This window comes from Lepidochelys kempii, chromosome 3, assembly GCF_965140265.1.
Source record: "Lepidochelys kempii isolate rLepKem1 chromosome 3, rLepKem1.hap2, whole genome shotgun sequence".
Classification (NCBI taxonomy): Eukaryota; Metazoa; Chordata; order Testudines; family Cheloniidae; genus Lepidochelys; species Lepidochelys kempii.
The window spans coordinates 90,076,772-90,098,548 of record NC_133258.1 but is presented as its reverse complement, the minus strand read 5'-3'; the positions used below and the strand labels follow the sequence as shown (position 1 = coordinate 90,098,548).

The window sequence follows — 21,777 nt, the reverse complement described above, 5'->3', positions numbered from 1 at the left end:
TGTTAGCGGCCTCTGACACAGATGACCATGTTCTTCTTGAAATCTTGTCCTCTCTTGGCTTCTGTGGCTCTGTCCTCTTCTGGTTCTCCTCTTACCTCTCTAATTGCTCCTTCAGTATGTCCGTGGGAGAATCCTCCTTATCCACTCACTAACTTTTTGTAGGGTTTGACAAGGTTCTGTCCTTGGACCCTTCTCTTCTCCCTCTACACCTTATCTCTGGGTAATCTCATCTGCAAACACAAATTCACTACCATCTCTATGCTACTACTTAACTATGGTTTGTCTCTACCCCAGACTGTCTCCTTATGACCAAGCTAAAATTGTGGCCTGTCTCTCTGACATCTCCTCATGTATGTCTCCCCTTCAGCTCAAGCTCAACATGACTAAAACAGAGATGCTAATCTCCACCCACCCTGCTATCTCTTCTCTTGAGCACTCTGGACTACATCAACAACCTGCCTGTCGTTCAGGCCCATAACCTGGGTGTCATCTTTGAGTTGGACCTCTCTAAGACCTCACATCCAGGCTATATCTAAACCTTGCCAATTCTTTCTGCATAACACTTTAAGATCCGACCTTTTGTATCAATCAACACAGTTAAAACTCTTTCCAAAGTTCTCACCATCTCTTGTCTCAATTACTGCAAAATCCTTTTCTCTGGTCTTGACCAATACAATCTTGCCCCACTCATCCATTGCAAATATCATTTTCTTAGGCCATTGCTTTGACCGTGTTACTTTCCTCTTTGCATCCCTCCACTGGCTCTCCTTCTCTATCGCATCAAACATAAGCTGCTTGTACTCACTTTCAAAGCCCTTCACAGTCAATCCCCACCCTACCTATCATCTTTCATTAGGTATTGAGTTGTTGACATCTACCTCTGATTGGCCCATGATGCCAGCCTCCATCACCCACTTATTAAATTTTCAAACAAGCACTGTGTGCTTTCTTGCATACTGCCCCACAAGCTTGGAAAGCGCTCCCCATAAACATCCTCAAAGTTCCCTTGCCATAATGCCTACAAAAAACTGGACAACAGTTAGGCAGTGGTCTGTACGCCAGCAGTCCTGTCACCCTGACCAATATTGTCTCCTTGTTTCCTTGTATTTCCCCATCTGCCTAAATCTGTTGTCTCTTGTCTTCTACTTAGATTGTAAACTCCTTGGGGCAGGGACTGTACTTTAGTTCTGTGTTTGTCGAGTGCTAGCACAGTAGGGTCCCAATCTATGGCTATGGCTCCTGTGTACTATGGCAATATAAATAACAAATAGTAGTAAAATAATATGTAGCATATTACTGCCATTGGAAATTAAACTCCAAATAATTTCCAAAGCTAGGCAGGTCTTAACCCTAGCAAGGCATTACAACCAGTTTTTTTCAGAGATATTGTCACATAGATATCGTCACCCATGTGCATTTGGCATATATTTTAAAGGCCTTGCTTGACTGCCTCTTAAATTTACCACACATTTGATAGCATACAGATAATTTGATTATAAGACTTAATTTGTTAATGAAGTGATAACTAATTTTATTTTTAATTTTTTGTTTTAAATTGATGACTATATTACATAATGTTTTGTCTAGACGTCTTTAGTACTGGTGGTGTTTAGGGGAGAGATTTTCAAAGGCACAAATAGGAATTAGGTGCCTGGCTTCTACTTACTTTCATAGAATCATAGAATATCAGGGTTGGGAGGGACATCAGAAGGTCATCTAGTCCAACCCCCTGCTTAAATCAGGATTAATCCCCAGTTTTTGCCCCAGATCCGTAAATGGCCCCCTCAAGGATTGAACTCACGACCCTGGGTTTAGCAGGCCCATGCTCAAACCACTGAGCTATCCCTGCCCTCCTCTCCCCGCCACAGTTGAGCACATAATTGCCATTTATGCCTTTTGAAACCTTCCTCTATGTCTTTTATTTAAAGGAAAAGAATCCTATGATGTAAGGAAAGTTAATCCCGATGGAAGACAATTTTATGGCTCTTTTGTAAGAGTCTTTATAATAAAGGAACTATAGCTTCAATACCACAATACTTTCTAGAGGGAGTAATGCATTATGTAATGCTGCAGATATTGCATGTTTACTTGCAGAAATGTTAAATTAGCACTGTTCCTGAAATAACTTAAGTAAAAACAACCAATTTTTTTCTTTTTCTTTTTCTTTTTTTTAGGAGAGAGAGCTCGAAGCCAACAAGAAAGAAAAGGTGAAAGAAGCTCAACTTGAAGCCGAGGTGAAGTTACTGAGGAAGGAAAACGAGGCACTGCGTCGACACATAGCTGTGCTTCAGGCAGAGGTTTATGGGGCAAGACTGGCAGCCAAATACTTAGATAAAGAACTAGCTGGAAGGTTTGTACAAGTAATTTCAGGTCTACACCATGATAATTTTGCTATTTTGGGCAGTTACCATCTTTTTGTTCTGTTCATATGGTGCCTAGTACAATGGGATCCATGAGTTGGAATCCTAGGGCTACAATAATACAAATAATAAAAAATAATTGTATATGAGAGTCAGAATTATGGAAGGATTAGGATATGTTTAACCTTAGGTCCTCTGTTCCTCCTGCTATTGAAAATAAACCAGACTTTCACTATGTCCATTGCTAACTATAACCAGCAGCTTGGAAGCATCTTTTAGGAATATGCATACTTCTGCCTCAGCCTTGAGCTGACTATTTCAGGTCAGGTTCCTGCCCCATGTAAGAAAAGCAAATGTCTGTTCTTCAGGGAGAGATAAAAGAAACCCTTCCATCTCATAGAATAAAAATTTGTTTTCCTTAGCTCCATGAATGTCCTAAGGTGACTACCTCAATAATAGCCTAATTCTAAAGGTATGTTTAAAGAACCAATATTTATTCCAAAATAAAAAGGGAAATTAAATGTAAAATCACAGCTTATTTATATTGTGGTAAACGTAAAGGCTCCACTCAGGGACAGGACCCCATTTTGTTTACCTCTGTGTAAGCATATAGAAAGACACTGTCTCTAGTTCAAAGAGCTTAAAATCTAAAAAGACAAAAATCCAGTGAAAGGTGTGGGAAGGGGATTGAACAGATGATCAATAGTGAGAGTGATGATAGGGACACGTTGTTAGTTCCTTTTATCTTTCAAAATGTTTAAAACTATCCCTAACTGCCCCTATACAAAGCAATCGTTAGTTCTTTTTTTTGCATTTTATTTTTTACCCCTTGTCTATTTTTTATTTTCCCAGTTCTTTGATTTTAAAAGGATATTAAATTATCCTCTGGCCAGAGTACCCCTCTGGTATGATTTCACCCACTGTCCATCCACTGAGACAGTACTCTAAGGCTGCCTTCTGAAACAATTTGGGCCTCTTGGATTGCAGGGGGACCCCAGGCAATTTCTTTCTCTGCCGTTACTACAGTTCCAGCTGTTGCCAGACAATGTTTTTTGCCCAATACCCACGGAAATGGTTGGAGGTTTCTATCCCAAATGGTTGCCTTCAGTGGGGGTTTGGGCCTCTGAGGCAGGGTCCAGAGTTGGAGGGGTTGAGGGAAAGAGAGGATTTCACTAGACAGGGAAAATCTTGCAGTTACAGTTAATTTAAGCAAAACCTCTCACCTTACAAGCCATATGCACCTGCTTCAAGGAGCTGTGATGTATACTGTAAGGTAGGTATGTACAGCAATCTACAGTCCTGAAACTTTCAGTGAGTGCTGTGTGTGTACATGCTCAGCACTGTTGCAGTTGTGCTGGTTCAAGCACATGGGTGCAAGTTACAACACTGCAGTTCACTAAAGCAGGTAAATTGAGAGTATTGGAATACCTCAATTTTCAGTTGTGATGTATTGTACACACTTTTTTTCTTCTTCCTCATTTTGTAGGGTCCAGCAGATTCAGTTACTAGGTCGAGATATGAAGGGTCCTGCTCATGATAAACTTTGGAACCAGCTAGAAGCAGAAATACACCTGCATCGTCACAAAACTGTTATTAGAGCATGTCGGGGTCGTAATGACCTGAAACGACCAATGCAAGCACCACCAGGGCATGTAAGATGAACTCTGATATTTCTTATCTTAATGAGCCTGCCTTCCCGTATTTTCTCCACCAGTCCTTCATATCTTTCCAGGGGGAACTAATATATATAATCCTCCCTTCTTCTTCGAGTGATTGCTCATGTGTATTCCACAGTAGGTGTGCGTGCTCGCCACGTGCAGCGGTGCCGGAAGTTTTTCCCTTAGCAGTACCTGTATGGGCGGAGCACCGCCTCTATATCGTGTTATAAGGGGAGCTGCGCACTCCCCTCACCTTCAGTTCCTTCTTGCCGCCAGTGAAGGTGCGTTTGCTCCAGCTCTGCTACAGCCTTTCCAGTTGATCTTAGTGGTACCTTTAGCTAGTGTTAGTAGCTCGTAGAAAGTAGTTTTCAGTTGTTAGAGTGGGCTCAGGGCATGCCCTGTGCCCAAGGCTTCAAGTTGTGCGACTCCTGTCGCCATTCCATGCCAGGGAGTGATCCACATGCCGAGTGTCTCCGCTGCTTGGGCGAAACTCAGGTGAGTGAATGCTGCAAGATCTGCCGGTCCTTCAAGCCACGAACTAAGAAGGAGAGGGACATCAGGCATCGCGCTCTCCTTATGGAATCAGCGCTGGCCCCAATTCTGGCACACCGAGCAGACTTGGTGCCTGGCACCGCATCATTGGTGCGCAGCAAAGCCCCCTCCAGCAGCCGGCACCGCTCCCACTCCAAGAAGCAGGGGAAGGGCTCCACCTCGCAGCGGCGCTGAGAGAAGGAAAGGGGAGAGGCTGGTCCCCTGTTGGGCAGCCCTCGGTCCTCGTCCCATCCCCTCCCTCCCCGGGCCCAAAACCTCCGACTCGTGCTGAGCGGATGCTCTACAGGCCACATGAGACATTCTGAGCTTGCCGGTACCCTGTGGGTGCTCGTCAGACCTCCCCGGCATGGCACAGCTTCCACTCCGAGGACCACTCCCTGCCTTGTTCGACACGCAGTGACCAGTCAATTTGCAGCTCGTGTCTACCACCCTCGACACCAGCCAGACTACCCGGTTTGACACCATCCAGGCAGGAGTCTTTCCACGCCGTGCGGTAGCGGGCATTGGCACCGAGACAAGTGAGTATCGGAGCAGCACTTCCAGCGGGCCCTCAACATAGACACGGCCTCTCTATCCCGCAGGAAGATTTCAGGGTGCATCAAGACCTGCTAAAGTGGGTGGCGTCCAGCCTCCAGCTGCAGGCTGAGGAGATGGAGGGCCCGTCCAACTCCCTCTTTAATGTACGGTCTTCCTCGATGCCGGGCTGCGTGGCTCTTCCCCTCCACCGAGGAGTAACCAACATCTCCAACACCTTGTGGCAAACTCCCGCCTCCTTGGCCCCAATTTCCAAGAAGGCTGAGAGGAAGTACTTCATGCCAGCCAAGAACCACGAGTACCTCTATTCTCACCCAGCACCTAACTCTCTGGTGGTGTAATCGGTGAACCACCGGGAGCGACAGGGCCAGCCCGCACCCAGCCCCCAAGAACAAAGATGCCAGGAGACTGGACGCCTTTGGTAGGAAATTTTATTCCTCGTCAAGTTTCAAGCTCAGGGTGGCCAATCATCAGGCCTTGCTGAGCCGGTATGACTTTAATCTATGGGAGTCCCTGCCAAAGTTCGAACCACTCCTCCCGGAGCGGGACAGAAAGGACTTTAAGGTTCTAGTGGACGAGGGGGCGATGGCGGCTAAAGCGGCCCTTCAGGCAACGTCAGACATGGCCGATACAGCAGCTCGCTTGATGGGTTCCGCGATCTCTATGCACATGGCTTTGTGGCTCCTCCTGTCCAGGCTACCGGCGGAAGCCCAGTCCCTCATGCAGGACCTGCCGTTCGACAAGAAAGCCCTGTTCGCAGAGCAGATGGACGTCAGGCTGCATGGGATGAAGGACTCCCGTGCCACTTCGCAGACCTTGGGCCTCTGTGTCCCTCCGGCTAAGGACAAGGCCAAACCGCAAACGTCAGCTCAACCTGCGCGGAGCAGATACGAGCCCCTGTACAAGAGGCCGAGAGACCAAAAGCGCTGGCCTCAGCAACAGTCCCACTCTGCCCCACAGCCCGGGCCCTCTAAGGGCAAGAGGCAGGGAAAGAGGCAGTTTTGACTATTTGCAGGGGGGCACCAGGGCAATTGCCAGGGAAAACCCCATATTAATAAAGTTTGTGTTCTGCAACCAATTGTCTGCCTTCCAGGTGGCATGGTCCCGTATAACATCGGACCAGTGGGTCCTCAAAACCATTTCCAAGGGCTACACGTTGCAGTTCAGTTCACCCCTGCCCTACCACCCCCCGTCCCTGGTGGGCCCAGGGGACCCGAAGCATGCCTACCTCCTAGGGCAGGAGGTGGAGCGACTACTACACCTGGGGGCGGTGGAAAGAGTAACAGTAGAATTCCGGTGCAGGGGCTTCTATGCTCGATATTTCCTGATCCCAAAGGCGAAAGGGGGTCTCAGGCCCATCCTGGACCTGCGGGATCTCAACCGGTTTGTGGTCCACTCCAAGTTCCTCATGGTGTCCCTGGCCTCTATTATCCTCTCCCTGGACCTGGGAGATTGGTAAGCGGCCCTGGACCTTCAGGACGCGTATTTCCACATCCATACTTTCGAGGGGCACAGGCGCTTCCTCCATTTCCTGGTGGGGCTAGACCACTACCAGTTTACGGTCCTCCCGTTTGGCCTATCCACAGTGCCCAGGATTTTTATGAAGTGCATGGTAGTGGTAGCGGCCCACCTGAGATGGGAGAGCATGCAGATCTTTCCATACTTCGACAGTTGGCTTCTAAAGGGCAACTCTTGGTCTCAGGTAAGGGTCCATGTGGAACTGCTCCTGTCCACATGCGCCGATCTCGGCCTAGTGGTGAACGAGACCAAATCAACGTTAGTTCCGGTGCAGCGCATAGAGTTCATAGGGGCACTACTGGACTCTGTAAGGGCCACAGCCTCTCTGCCACTGAGCAGGTTCGAGACCCTCAAAGATCTCATCGCCTCGGTCACGGCCTTTCCGGTGACAACGACAAGAGTGTGCCTTCAGATCCTGGGGCACATTGCGGCATGCACGTATGTGATCCGCTATGCCAGGCTCTGAATGAGGCCCCTCCAGCTCTGGCTAGCCTCCCAGTTCTCCCAGGCCCGGGACGGGCTGGACAAGGTTCTCACAGTACCGTCCCTGGTAGTTGCCTCCCTACAATGGTGGTCTTACCCGAGCAACATGCTGCGAGGGGTTCTTTTTCGGGAAGTGACTCCATCATAAGACCTGGTGTCCAATGCATGGGACTTGGGCTGGGAAGTTCACGCAGGGAACATGCAAATCCAAGGGATGTGGTCAACCTCAGACCTGTCCCTCCATATAAATGTCAGGGAGCTCAGGGCGATATGGTTGGCGTGTGTTGCTTTCAACATGCACCTTTGCCGCAAGGTGGTCAGACAGCACCGCTGCAATGTACTACATCAACAGGCAAGGTGGGACATGTTCCTCAGCCCTCTGCCGGGAAGCCCATAGCCTGTGGGAGTTCTGTATAGCCCACGATATCTTCTTGAGGGCTTTCCACCTACCAGGCATCCGCAGTACACAAGCTGATCGCCTCAGCAGGTTTTTCTCCCCCCCAGCACAAGTGATTGCTCCACTCAGAGGTCACTCACCGGCTCTTCCGAGAGTGGGCGGTTCCCCATGTAGACCTGTTCGCAACCCGCCAGAACCGGTGTTACCCCCGGTTCTGCTCTGGAGAGGGGGGTGCGATCTTGGATGCCTTCCTCCTGCAGTGGTTGGGTCAACTTTTCTGTGCTTTCCCACCATTTCCCCACATCGGCAAAATGCTGCAAAAAAGTAAAAAAAGACAAAGCATGTATCCTTATCGCCGCAGCATGGGCCGGCAACACTGGTATGGGACCCTCCTGGACCTGTTGGCAGCCCCTCCGAGGAGGTTGCTGCTTCGCCCGTACCTCCTCTCCCAGGATGGGGGCTGCCTCCTCCATCTCGGTCTGGCCGCTCTCCACCTGACAGCGTGGCTGCTCAGTGGCTAGACGAGGAGGAGAGGAGGTGTTCAGAGGAAGTCAGGTGGGTCCTCAGAGAGAGTAGGAAGCCGTCCACACGCTGGATGTACCTGGCAAAGTGGTCCGGATTTTCCAGGTGGGAGGAGGGGCAGGGAGTCTCCCCATCGTTGGCACCGCTCCAGCTTATCCTTGACTACCTCCTGTCCCTTAGGACCCAAGGGCTGGCACCCACCTCTGTCAGGGTACACTTGGCGACCATATCGGCCTTCCACCCGCCAGTACAAGGGCACTCAGTCTTCTCCTATACTGTGACCGCCCGCTTCCTGAGAGGCCTTGACTGCTCATTCCTGTATGCCAGATCCCCTGTACCGCAATGGGACCTAAATCTGGTGTTGTCCCGCCTCACGGGACCTCCCTTTGAACCCCTGGCCACGTGTTCCTCGTCTCACCTCTCATGGAAGGTAGCCTTCCATGTAGCAATCACATCGGCCCGACGTGTCTCAGAGCTCAGGGCCTTGACCTCGGAAGCCCCATATACCGTCTTCCATAGGGATAAAGTTCAGCTTCGCCCACTTCTGGCATTCCTCCCCCAAGGTGGTCTCCACCGTCCATATGGAACAGGACATCTTTCTTTCCATGCTCTGTCCCAAGCCCTATTCCTCCAACGAGGAACACCGCCTTCACATGCTCGATGTGTGTAGGGCACTGGCCTTCTATCTGGATCGGACCAATCATTGGGGAAATCTTTGCAACTTTTTGTTGCGTCGGCCAAGTGTGTGAAGGCGCAACCAATTTCCACCCAGCGCCTTTCTCTCTGGATCACCTCGTGCATACACGCATGCTATGATCTTGCAGGGGTTTCCCTGCCTCTGATCGTTTAGGGCACACTCAATGAGGGCATAGGCCTCGTCGGCTGCGTGTGTAGCCCATATCCCAATCCAAGACATCTGTAGGGCTGCCACTTGCCAGTTGACATGTTTACTTCGCATTATGCGATTGTCTCCCAAGCTAGGGATGACGCCAGGTTCGGCAGGGCGGTGCTGCGTCCTGGGAACTCATGAACTCCTACCCACCTCCAACAGATATAGCTTGGAATCACCTACTGTGGAATAAACATGAGCAATCACTCGAAGAAGAAAAGACAGTTACCTGTTCCGTAACTGGTGTTCTTCGAGATGTGTTGCTCATGTCTATTCCACATCCCGCCCTCCTTCCCCTCTGTTGGAGTTGTCCGGCAAGAAGGAACCGAGGGTAGGGGGAGTACGCAGCTCCCCTTATAGCGCGAAATAGAGGCGCCACTCCAGGGGTTGCAGCGGTGCTCCCCCCGTACGGGTACTGCTAAGGGAAAAACTTCCAGTACCGATGCACGTGGTGAGCACGCACACCAACTCTGGAATAGACATGATCAACAAATCTCGAAGAACACCAGTTACGGAACAGGTAACTGTCTTTTTTCATGCATGTTCTAATGTAGTTTGTATTCCCTTGTATGTGGTGATATAATCCGGAATCATTATGGTGTTACATATATTACAGTGGATAAAAGTGTGATTCTATCTTGTGCACTGCAGCTTCCATTGATTTCCCGGGCAGTGATGGGTGCTCAGCCCTTCTGAAAACCAGACTACTTCTGTTTAGGTGCCAACTTATGGATTTAGGAGCCTAACTTCAGGCACATAGGTTTCAAAATGTTGGGCTTAATCGTGTTGATTGTCAAAACATCTTTATTAGGGGCTGTGAAGCTATTAAAAATATTAATCGTGCGATTAATAACAGAATACCGTTTATTTAAATATTTTTGGTTGTTTTCTACATTTTCAAATATATTGATTTCAATTACAGCACAATACAAAGTGTACAATGCTCACTTTTTATATTCTTTTTATTACAAATATTTGCACTGTAAAAATGATAAACAAAAGAAATAGTATTTTTCAGTTCACCTCATAAAAATACTGTAGTGCAATCTCTTTATCAAGAAAGTGAAATTTACAAATGTAGAATTATGTACAAAAAATAACTGCATTCAAAAATGTAACACTGTAAAACTTTAGAGCCTACAAGTCCACTCAGTTCTACTTCAGCCAATCACTCAGGCAAACAAGTTTGTTTACATTTGCAGGAGATAACGCTGCCCAATTCTTAGCAACTGCTCCTCCAAGAGATACATCATCTCCTTCAATTGGGGGCAGTGGAAATCGTTCCCGAACAACACAGAGGGAAATGTTTCTATTCCCATTACTTCTTAACAGAAAAGAAAACCGGGGGATGGCGACCAATCCTTGACCTCAGGCGGCAAAACAAATTTATCAAAAAGCAAAAGTTCAAAATGGTTACCCTCACCATCATAATCCCAGCGCCGGAGCAGGGCGATTGGTTTTCAGCCCTCGACCTACAGGACGCCTATTTTCATGTGACTATTCACCCAGCCCACAGACGTTTTCTTCATTTTACCCTCAGTTTGACACATTTTCAATGCAGAGTGTTACCCTTTGGCCTGTCTACTGCCCTATCTAGCAGTTTTCTCCAAACTCCTAGCGGGGGTCACTGCCCACCTCAGGAAACGGGGTTATAATATTTCCTTACCTCGACGATTGTCTCCTCAAAGCCTCAACGCTCGACGAAGCTCTTCGATCCACACAACTTACCGTCGCTTGCTTCCTTTCCCTTGGCCTACAAATACACAAAAACAAGTCCACCTTATCTCCTACCCAACAACTGGAGTTCATAGGAGCACACCTCGTTTCCCAAACAGGAATAGCGTCTCTCCTGCTCAATCGTTTCAACACCATAAAACTCCTGGTTACAAAACTTTGCAACAGTCCCCAGGTCACTGCACGAGACCACGTGCAACTATTAGGCCACATGGCCTCGTGTATTTTTGTGGTCAAAATGCACGCCTATACATGAGGTGCTTCCAAGCTTGATTGCCCACGGTTTACAGACCGAACGTACACCCTCTAAACAAGCCTCTAACCATACCCTTCAGAGTCAAAGACTCCCTCTGATGGTGGACATTTCCTTCCAACCTCTGCTCAGGAGTCCCTTTTCTCCAGGATGCTCCATCACTCATAATGACTGCCGATGCATCCGTCACAGGATGGGGAGCACACATGTCCCACCACACAGCCCAGAGGCGATGGTCTTCCACCGAAGCCTCCCCACACATAAATGTCCTAGAACTGCAAACCATATGCAATGTCTGCTGTCACTTCCTCCTATTCATTTGGAACCATTTTGGATAATGACAGACAACACTGCATGCATGTTCTATCTCAACAGGCCGGGAGGGGCTCGATCTCACTCGCTTTGCACACAAGCCATGAAACTCTGGAACTGGTGCCTCGCGAACAACATCCAGATATCAGCCACCTATCCTCACGGGGCCCTGAATACCACCGCAGACGAATTAAGCAGACATTTTCACTGGGATCATGAATGGGAGCTAAACAACATGATCATATGTAATATATTCCACGTTCGGGGCTATCCAACCCTGGACCTCTTCGCGACTGTGAAGAACAAGAAATGTCCTGAATTTTGCTCCAGAGTGGGGTTGGGCAAACATTCCCTAGGAGAATGTTCCTCATCTCATGGGCTCAACACTTAATGTATGCTTTTCCCCCAATACCGGTTTTCCACAGAGTTCTGACAAAGATACGAACAGATTGTGCCACAGTAATTTTGATTGCCCTGTCGTGGCCCAGACAATCATAGTATCTGTTCCTCACCAGAATGTGATTTCATTGCCTCTCATTCCGAACCTCCTATCACAGCAACATGGCTCATTTCTTCACCCCATCCTATCCATACTTCACCTCAAAGCTTGGTTCCTCCATGGTTCTCGCAAAGAAAACTAGCATGCTCTGAACAGGTTCAAAGGGTACTCTTACGTAGCAGAACACAATCTACTTGCACCACATATCTCCAAAAGTGGAAACGATTCACACATTGGTGCGCGAACAACCAAATTCTTCCCACTTCCGCTCCTCTTCTGGCCATACTTGATTACCTATTAGACCTTAAGCAGTCTGGCCTTTTTTCAGCTCCATCGAAGTCCACTTAGCTGCTATTACAACTTTTCACGACAAGATCGACGGTACTTTTGTTTTTGCTCATCCAATCACCAAGCGCTTTCTGAAAGGGCTCCAATCCCTATACCCGGACATTAAACCTCCTATTCCTCAGTGGGACCTTCACTTTAGTATTAACATGTTTAACGCAACAACCTTTCAAATCCCTAGCCACTTGCTCCCTCTCTATGAAAACAGCATTCTTAGTGGCAATCATCTCCTACAGACAAGCAGGAGAAATAGCAGCTCTCATGGCAGACCCACCCTACGCAATATTTTTTAATTTTAAGGTTACCCTCTGATTACACCCCAAATTTCTTCCAAAGGTACATTCGTCATTCCACATCAACGAATGTACACCTACCAACCTTCTTTCCTAAACCGCATGCAAACTCCTTTGAATCCACAATGCATACATTGGATGTACACAGGGTTTTGACCTTTTATTTGGATAGAACCAGATCCTTTAGGAACACTTTCAGACTCTTTGTCTCCATTGCAGAACGATCCAAGGGGACACCTGTTTCCACCCAGAGACTTTCCAACTGGATCTCTGCTTGTATCCGTCTGTGCTATCAATTAAAGCAGTGGTTCTCAAACTAGGGGCGCTGCTCGTTCAGGGAAAGCCCCTGGTGGGCCGGGCCGGTTTGTTTACCTGCCGTGTCCACAGGTTTGGTCGATCGCAGCTCCCACTGGCCGCGGTTCGCCATTCCAGGCCAATGGGGGCTGCAGAAAGTGGTGTGGGCCGAGGGATGTGCTGGCCGCCCTTCCCGCAGCCCTCATTGGCCTGGGGCGGCGAACCGTGGCCAGTGGGAGCCGCAATCGGCTAAACCTGCGGACACGGCAGGTAAACAAACCAGCCCAGCCCACCGGGGGCTTTCCCTGAACAAGCGGCGCCCCTAATTTGAGAACCACTGAATTAAAGGAGACAATTCCTCCAGCCTGCATCAGGACTCACTCCACTAGATCTGTATCTACCTCCGTGGCTTTTCTACGCAGAGTTCCTCTGGCTGACCTCTTTAAAGCTGCCACTCGGTCCTCCGAATACACATTTGTTAAGCATTATGCCCTTACTGATACATGATTGGGCAGAGCTGTATTATCTACCGCATTCCTACCAGATCTGAAGTCCCTACCTCCTTGAGATACACTACTTTTAAGTCACCTGGAGTGGAGAACCCACAAAACCCTCGAAGAAGGGGAGGTTACTCACCTTTGCAGTAACTGACATTCTTTGAGATGAGTGTCCCTGTTGATGCTCCACTACCCACCCTCCTCCCTTCTACTTCGGAGTTGGGGTAGCCTCCGTTGTAGAGAAGGAACTGAGGAGACCGGTCGCACACATGTACTATTCAAGCACACTCACCGCGTGAGGCAGGCTCTGCGCATGTACAACTGGTACAAGTACTGCTGTCAAAATCTCCAAGCGAAGGTGCAGGGATGCACCAACACCTGGAGTGGGGCACCCACACGGACACTCATCTTGAAGAACGTCCATTACTGCACAAGTGAGAAACCTCCTCTTCTCACTTTTTGGTGACATTGTAAATAAGTGGGCAGCATTATCTCCTGTAAATGTAAACAAACTTGTTTGTCTTAGCGATTGGCTGAATGACAAGTAGGACTGAGTGGACTTGTAGGCTTTAAAGTTTAGCATTGTAACAAAAAATATCTACATTTGTAAGTTGCACTTTCACGATAAAGAGATTGCAGAATAGTACTTGTATGAGGTGAACTGAAAAATACGGTTTCTTTTGTTTATCATTTTTACAGTGCAAATAATTGTAATAAAAATAATAATATAAAATGAGTAGTGTACGCTTTGTATTCTGTGTTGTAACTGAAATCAATATATTTGAAAATGTAGAAAAAACAGCCAAAATATTTAATAAATTTCAATTGGTATTCTGTTGTTTAACAATGCGATTAAAACTGCTATTAATTGCGATAGATTTTTTAAATTGTGATTAATTTTTTGAGCTAATCACGTGAGTTAACTGTGATTAATCAACAGCCCCATCTTTATAAAAAATCTGAATAACAAACTTAGAGTTCGGGGTGAACTCAAATTCATGGTCAAAATTTTCAAAAGTGGCTAGTGATTTTGGGTGCCCCAACTGGATACACCTTAAAGAATCCTGGTTTTTATAGAAAATGCTCATTGAAATAAAGCCTCTTAAAAGCATCTCAACTAAGTCACCTAAAACACTCATTACTTCTAAAAATATTGGGCCCTGTAGATTTTCTGTGCAGTTGCTTCTTTCTTTTTTTTTTTTATAATGTGTGATAGCAACAACAAATTTTACAAAATATAACAGAAAAAGAAATGTCTTGATATATTCTGCTTTGGTGAGATTTTGAGATGGACTTTTGTTGTTGTTTCTTATATCCTGCTGGAAAAAATGATCAGAAATGCTTGGGATTGTATACTGAATGTATTAACTAGATCACTGTAATAATTAAGGGACGGTTTCATAAGTTTTTTAATTTCACCTGTTATCAAAATATAGTTTCTAATATTGAGTGGTAGACCCAACTAGCTTTCCAAATGTGACTTTTATGTGGTCTGCCTCTTCTTTCTGGGGCTGAATTTTGTCTCATCCATCTCTTGCTACTACAGGAATGCTACCTCCAATCAGGAGTGTAAGATGAGTGGTCTCTCTTGTTTCCATCATCAGTTCTTCTTCACAGTTTGTCTGGCAAAGAATATTCTACGTTTTGGTTGGCTTGTACTAATGTAACTTACCTGCTGCTGTTTATATTCTCCTTCTGCATGTGAAAAAAACAGCCATAAAAGTACCTTTTAGTTCATATGTTTATATTTATTCTTTTTTGTGTTAAACTAGGAACCAGACTCCTTAAAGAAGAGTCAAGGCGTTGGTCCAATCAGAAAAGTTCTCCTTGTTAAAGAAGACCATGAAGGACTAGGCATTTCAATCACAGTAATAAATACTTAAACCTATTTTCCACCTTTTGTTCTCATTTACAGTTAACTTTTAGTTCATTGCTATAGCTGAGGGAGAATAGTTTAGGTGATACTGTAGCATGCAGTGATGCCAATTTTTGACGTTTGGACAGATTGGAGTATTATAAGTTAAGTAGTAATCTACTGGAAAAAACACTTAGAATCATAGAATCATAGAATATCAGGGTTGGAAGGGACCCCTGAAGGTCATCTAGTCCAACCCCCTGCTCGAAGCAGGACCAATTCCCAGTTAAATCATCCCAGCCAGGGCTTTGTCAAGCCTGACCTTAAAAACCTCTAAGGAAGGAGATTCTACCACCTCCCTAGGTAACGCATTCCAGTGTTTCACCACCCTCTTAATGAAAAAGTTTTTCCTAATATCCAATCTAAACCTCCCCCACTGCAACTTGAGACCATTACTCCTCGTTCTGTCATCTGCTACCATTGAGAACAGTCTAGAGCCATCCTCTTTGGAACCCCCTTTCAGGTAGTTGAAAGCAGCTATCAAATCCCCCCTCATTCTTCTCTTCTGTAGGCTAAACAATCCCAGCTCCCTCAGCCTCTCCTCATAAGTCATGTGTTCTAGACCCCTAATCATTTTTGTTGCTCTTCGCTGGACTCTCTCCAATTTATCCACATCCTTCTTGAAGTGTGGGGCCCAAAACTGGACACAGTACTCCAGATGAGGCCTCACCAATGTCAAATAGAGGGGAACGATCACGTCCCTCGATCTGCTCGCTATGCCCCTACTTATACATCCCAAAATGCCATTGGCCTTCTTGGCAACAAGGGCACACTGCTGACTCATATCCAGCTTCTCGTCCACTGTCACCCCTAGGTGACACTTAAATAGAACTGTTTTTATGCACTTTTGTCTATGAACAACAAAAAGTAGTTTGTACTATCACCGTTCGGGTATTATTCAGTGTAAGAATTGCTGTTGGAAATGTACAGAAATATTAACTTGAAATGTGAAGATGTTAAACATAGCAGGATTATTTTTATAAAATATAAGGAACAATGAGTCTACTGCTTTTAATGCCATCATCATCTCACGTGCATTAGGCTGCATGTATAAACTAATGCAAAACATTTTGAGTTCTAGAATGTGCAAGATAGCTGAAAAACATCTGAAACTTCTAATTTTTTTTTAAACTTCTTACTTCAGAAACATGCATTTAAAAAAACCCAATAATATTGAATATCTGGGCCTAGGCTTTATATGCAGGTTAGTTAGTGGCAAATTCTGACAACCAATTAATATAATCTTGGCAAGCAAAGAGGAAAGTGAGGGTTTATAATAGAACTGCCTCACAGAATCTTGGCATAGGCCAGCTTCTTCAAATTTTGGTGTCGACTCCATACATCCAAATAATAGTGGGCTCATTTTCAAAGGCTAACTTAGTGAGTGCAGCGGGTGCCCAGTATCTTTGAAAGTCAGGTCACTTGGATTTAGATATCTAACTTTTAATCAAGTGATCTTGAAAATTCTGGCCATAGTGCCTATATTTTATTGCATCCTGCAAGTAGCTGCTAAGTAAGTGGCACGGTGTCTGATATATAAAAACATGTTTTTACTATTACAATCTTGTTTCATCAATTTGTATATCTGATTTAAATATTTTGTTTTCTGTTAATAATCAGAATTACCACCATTCACTCTTCGAGTATATAGCTTCAATTTGTTCGCTTTTCTGGGGGTGGAGAGGGGAAATGAAAGGAATCATTAAATTAATTATTTTCACCAAAGGTATACTATCTAATTTTCTATTGTAAAAACTGAAACAAAAACTTAGAAGCTATCAGGACATTGCTTTCCTGCTAACAGACATTTAAATAAACCCATCTTTTTCTTTTTTGTGGTGATAGGGTGGGAAGGAGCACGGCGTTCCAATACTAATCTCTGAAATCCACCCTGGTCAACCTGCTGACCGATGTGGAGGTCTGCATGTTGGAGATGCCATTCTGGCAGTAAATGGAGTGAATCTGAGAGATGCCAAACATAAAGAAGCAGTAACTATTCTTTCCCAGCAGGTAATTTATATTATCTATCATTATGTGCTTATGTCTTCTTTCTTCTTACCTATTCGGTTGCTTGGCATTTTAAAATTTTCTTTCAACCCCAGCACTTGTGTTTAGATAGTGTTTCCTACAGCTGTTGTTCACCTTATGTTTTGATGCTCTTAGATATTGTTTTGATGCAGTTAGATAGGCTGGGTCAGTACTTAGATTGGAGCCTTCCATCTAAATGTGTAAAGAAGCATCATTGATTATTCTTCTCTCAGTCAGTACTAAACTGTTGAAACTATATTTTGTCCAAAACCTGAAATATTTCTTTTATTGGAAATGTTGCCATGATGTCTCATGAAAATTGTTGGTTAGTCACCTCATGTCCCCGTTCTCTGTGGGCTGGACTACATCTCCCTTGATGCACCATGGCCTCCCTTGATGCACTTGCCTTTCTTCTCCAAATAATTAATAGATCTACTTAAATTCTTGGTAAACTCGTTCTTCACTAAAGCATACGTTTTGCAAACTTGGGGATCATACACTATTATTCATGCATAGCAGAAATGTTTATTCACTACTTTAGTGCAGATTTCAGTGCAATTTGAACTATAGAGCTATGCACTTTGATGAGTATGTGGTTAATTCATATATTTTCCCAAAGCATTTCAGATAGTCAACAAAATATACTTGTTAGTAGTCTAGTTTAACCCTATCCATTTTGTGAAATAAGTAACATGATCATCTTTATTGTATTCTAGAGAGGGGAGATTGAATTTGAAGTGGTGTATGTTGCGCCAGAGGTAGACTCAGATGACGAAAATGTAGAATATGAGGATGAAAGTGGACATCGCTATCGCTTATATCTTGATGAATTGGAGGAAGGTGGAAATTCAGATACTAATAGGAAAAATGCAAGTGCAGATGTCAAACCATCAGAAGGTAAAACTTCTTTTGCCTAAATGTTAAAGGTTGAAACTTCATTATACAAACCTGTTTGAGTGGAATTAAGAATTTTTAATGAATTTCGTATGCCATCATGCAGCCAACTCACCTGGCTTTGTTAGGTCCCTCTGAAGTTCCTCATTCAGTCACCTTGGCTAGCCTGGATAAATTTGTATTATCTGCAGATTTTCACTTCCTCTTAACCATGTTCCCATGAGAAAATAGACTGTTCCTACTTTTTGTTTTCTGACTCTTGGCCAGTCCTAATACATTGACAATTGGTTCTTCTTTTTCCGCTGTTTTGTAGATGTGTTCAAATATTTCTTCTAGATTAGAGAAGCATGATTTTCCTTTACAGAAGCAGTGCAGATTTTCCTATCATATTATGTTTATCTGGAAGTCTTTATAGTTCTATTTTTTAGTTATTTTAATGAGTTTTCCAGTTTCTGAAGTAAAGCTCATTGGTTTAATTCCTCGGATCACCTCAGCACCTGTTAAAAAAGAATTATTTTTAATTTGCAGTGTTTGATAAGAAACCAAGTGTTGATGGACATGAAAATGGAGACCTAGGAAATTCAGTTCAAGCTCCCTTAGAAGAGACTGCACCCAAACTAGCTGATTCTGCTGAGTCCTTGTCCTAAAGAAATCGACTGGCCTGATCACTTCTTCAGGAAAGATTGATAATCAGTATAGACTGTTCCAAATTTTATATACAATAGTAGGTTGTAAAAGGACTATTAAAAATCAAAGGAAACCTGTATTACTGTTGCCTGGAAAAAATGGCGGTTACCTCAGGGCTTCTTTGTGAGCAATTCATAATGTGTAAAACTCTGTTCCTCTGTGACACACATTAGTTAACATATTACATGTAAAATGGATTTTCCTTGAACTGTAAGCACCAAAGCATGTGGTTTCCAGAAGATAATCTTAAATGCATTCAACTTTGGATCCTATTGATGTCCTTGAAGGGTGTAGAATGAAATTGTAGCCAGCTTTATTTTGTTCCTTTGTCACTGAGTAAAAGCAAAGAATGAACAGCACTTTGATCCAAACTAACCTTTAACAGTTAAAAAGGGGAGAAGTGAATATTTACCACTGCATCCCTGAATTTTCCATTTAGGTTTTTTGAGCTGCAATTAAAAAAGGGGGTGAGGGGGAAGAGGACAAAAAATGCCATGACTCAGATTTTCACACATTATAGCAAAAAGCAAATGTTTTAGTTTAAGAAAACAAAAGTGGAAAGAACAACTGTTGAGTGTTGTAAATTCTGATCTCCCAATACGCAATCATTTTACATGAGAGGAGATTTAATTTCTTTAAACAATTTATTGTCAATCAATGCTTCACTTAAAATATTCTCCAAAAGTATTTAAGCAGACTACTGTTCTATTTGTTTTTAAATGCAAAATTAGTGTAAAACTGGCTTAATGCTTGTTCAGAATTATGTCTGCCCTTGTGCGTTGTATCTGAGCATCATACAGTCAGTATTCGTTACTGAATGGATACTGTTAGAACTGATATAAAGTAGTTTTATACATTGAGTTGTTCATCATGGGCTTGATCCTATGAGACGCTGAGTACTTTTGGATGGGTACTGAACATGCTCGATTCCCACTGAAATCATCTTTAAATCAAAGGGAGTTGAAGACACGCCATATCTTGCAGCAGGTGCTCGGGGCCATGAAGTATCTGGTCCTAAATGTGGTATAGTATGACAGTCCTGTTAACCTATTGCATTTTAATTGTTACTGTTTAAATGAAATACTGTTGCCTTCCAAGAGCAGTTATATCCTAAAATAGATAATTGATGTACATCTAAAGGCCCAAGGCATGTTTGGAAAACGGTAAAGTTAATGGTGGTTTTCTTGGCTAGTTTCTCATACTGTATCTATAGAAATTTTAGTGAAACACAATATGCTCCATACGCAAACTATAAAAAGTGTAATAGCTTTTATTAACGCAGGATAAAGCACGAAATGCTTGCTCTCCTGTTTACTGCTATGCAGACTGTTAAACTGTAATGTGAAAAGATGAGATTTTATATTTTGAGAGTGAAACTAATGTGAAATAACAGCTTTGCAAATGTTACTGTATTGATGTACATAAATAGAGAAAAAATCTCTAAGGCCTTTAGAGGAATATCAATTAATCTAATGTTTAATGTTCAAAACTTTTTATGTAGAACACAGTTACTGATCCCTCTTAGGAACACTATATATATATGTTTATAGAGATATCTTTAAAATGTATATACTTTAATTCAAAGATTTTGCTATTTATAAAACCTTTAACCGTTGCTCTTTTCATGAATTTTTGTGCATGGTTCCATTCATTCAAAAAGCTGTTTCATTTACAGACAGGTTTTTTTGTGGTAAAGCATATTAAAATACTCTATAATATTGCCTCTAAGCATATGTTGTTAATTAAAAAATAGAGCTGAATGCATAAGAAACATATCACCAGTTGCTTATGAAGGCATCTTTCTACGCATCTGAAGCTCCATGTATCATATGAATTGTTCAGGTGCATTTTAGCAAATGAATTCATTGCTGTAATGTTGCATCCAGACATTCATTGTGTCACATCTACTGTCATTCGGTGTACTCTGAATCTGAGTGTAGCGTGGAGTATTTCTCTGTCAGAGAAGGGAGTTCAGTTTTCATTTTTCTTGAATTCCCTCTCTGTTTGAAGATGTTAGACATGTCTAGGGAAGCTGTGTAGGGATATTTATCTGTGGGAAAGAGAAAGTCCCTTCACCCCCTTGAAGCACCTAGAATCTTCCATTTCAAATACTTTTGGCCACGTCCAGTTTGAGGTTGGACAGGGCTGCTGAATTCATTTTCCTTCCATCATCACTCTATTTGCCTGCTGCTTTGATCATCCTGTAGGTGAGATCAGTAATAGAAGTGGGGTACTGGCTGGGAAGATGACCAGCACTGACAAATTAATGCCAAAATTTCCCCGCACGTCAGTTTTTCTGACCTTTGTTTGGGAAGCTCTGAGTCGGACAATGTTGCTAGGACTTTCTATGAAAGGATAGTGTGGTTGTACTCCATACTTCCTGCTATAACAATGCAGATTTATTGTTGCTATAATGAAACTATTAGAAGTTCTTTTTTAAGGTGACAGTAGTTTAACAAGTTGCCATATCTAAATGCAATCTATAAATACATGTTACTCTGTTTTGCCAATAACTGGAACACTCAAACCCGCTGGTTCCCAAGGGTTGATTGAGTTTGACATGAAGAGTTTCCAAGGAAAGTAAGATTTTCATTTTTTATTTTAAAAAAAAGTATAGAACATTGTTTACTTGTATATATTTTACTTCTGCTAATAAAACAAAGCTCTTAAGAGAATAGACTGCAGCTTTGTGTGGATAATTCCTTGGCCATATTTTTAAAATCTTCAGTGGAATAGCTATCTCTTGGGTTTTTTTAAAGGTGGATGGAGTTTGAAGGGATGTGGGACCACTGCTTACTAAGAAACAAACTTGATGGCAGTAAATTAACTTGTGTCATAAATTGTTTCATATTTCCATGGTAGAATTGTATTTACTACAGTGGAGAGGGTTTGTATGTATCTCAGACTTACCACAGATGTGTTGATAATGGATATGGTGAGCAATATTAAGATGTTATTTATTGTATAATCTGCCCAAACACCCTTCCATCTTGGGTTGGTCTCATATCTGTGGAAGGTGTAACATTGTGCAACAATTGTATTATACCTAGTTAAGCTGAGTTTCATATTTTTTTATTAGCCTGTAAATAAAGATGGGATCTTATGCATTACAA

At 43.7% G+C, this 21,777-nt stretch overlaps 1 protein-coding gene across 3 annotated transcripts in view; it reads left to right on the top strand.

Annotated features, from left to right (window-relative positions):
* Window positions 1–21,777, top strand: part of GOPC (golgi associated PDZ and coiled-coil motif containing) — a 66,633-nt gene extending 44,856 nt beyond the window's left edge. For all 3 annotated transcript variants that reach the window (XM_073337144.1, XM_073337143.1, XM_073337147.1), the window contains 6 exons: window positions 2,175–2,350; window positions 3,847–4,012; window positions 14,913–15,008; window positions 16,901–17,065; window positions 17,800–17,980; window positions 18,506–21,777. In XM_073337144.1, the coding sequence (XP_073193245.1) occupies window positions 2,175–2,350; window positions 3,847–4,012; window positions 14,913–15,008; window positions 16,901–17,065; window positions 17,800–17,980; window positions 18,506–18,624 (903 nt within the window). In that variant the 3' untranslated portion in view covers window positions 18,625–21,777. The remainder of the gene's footprint in view (window positions 1–2,174; window positions 2,351–3,846; window positions 4,013–14,912; window positions 15,009–16,900; window positions 17,066–17,799; window positions 17,981–18,505) is intronic.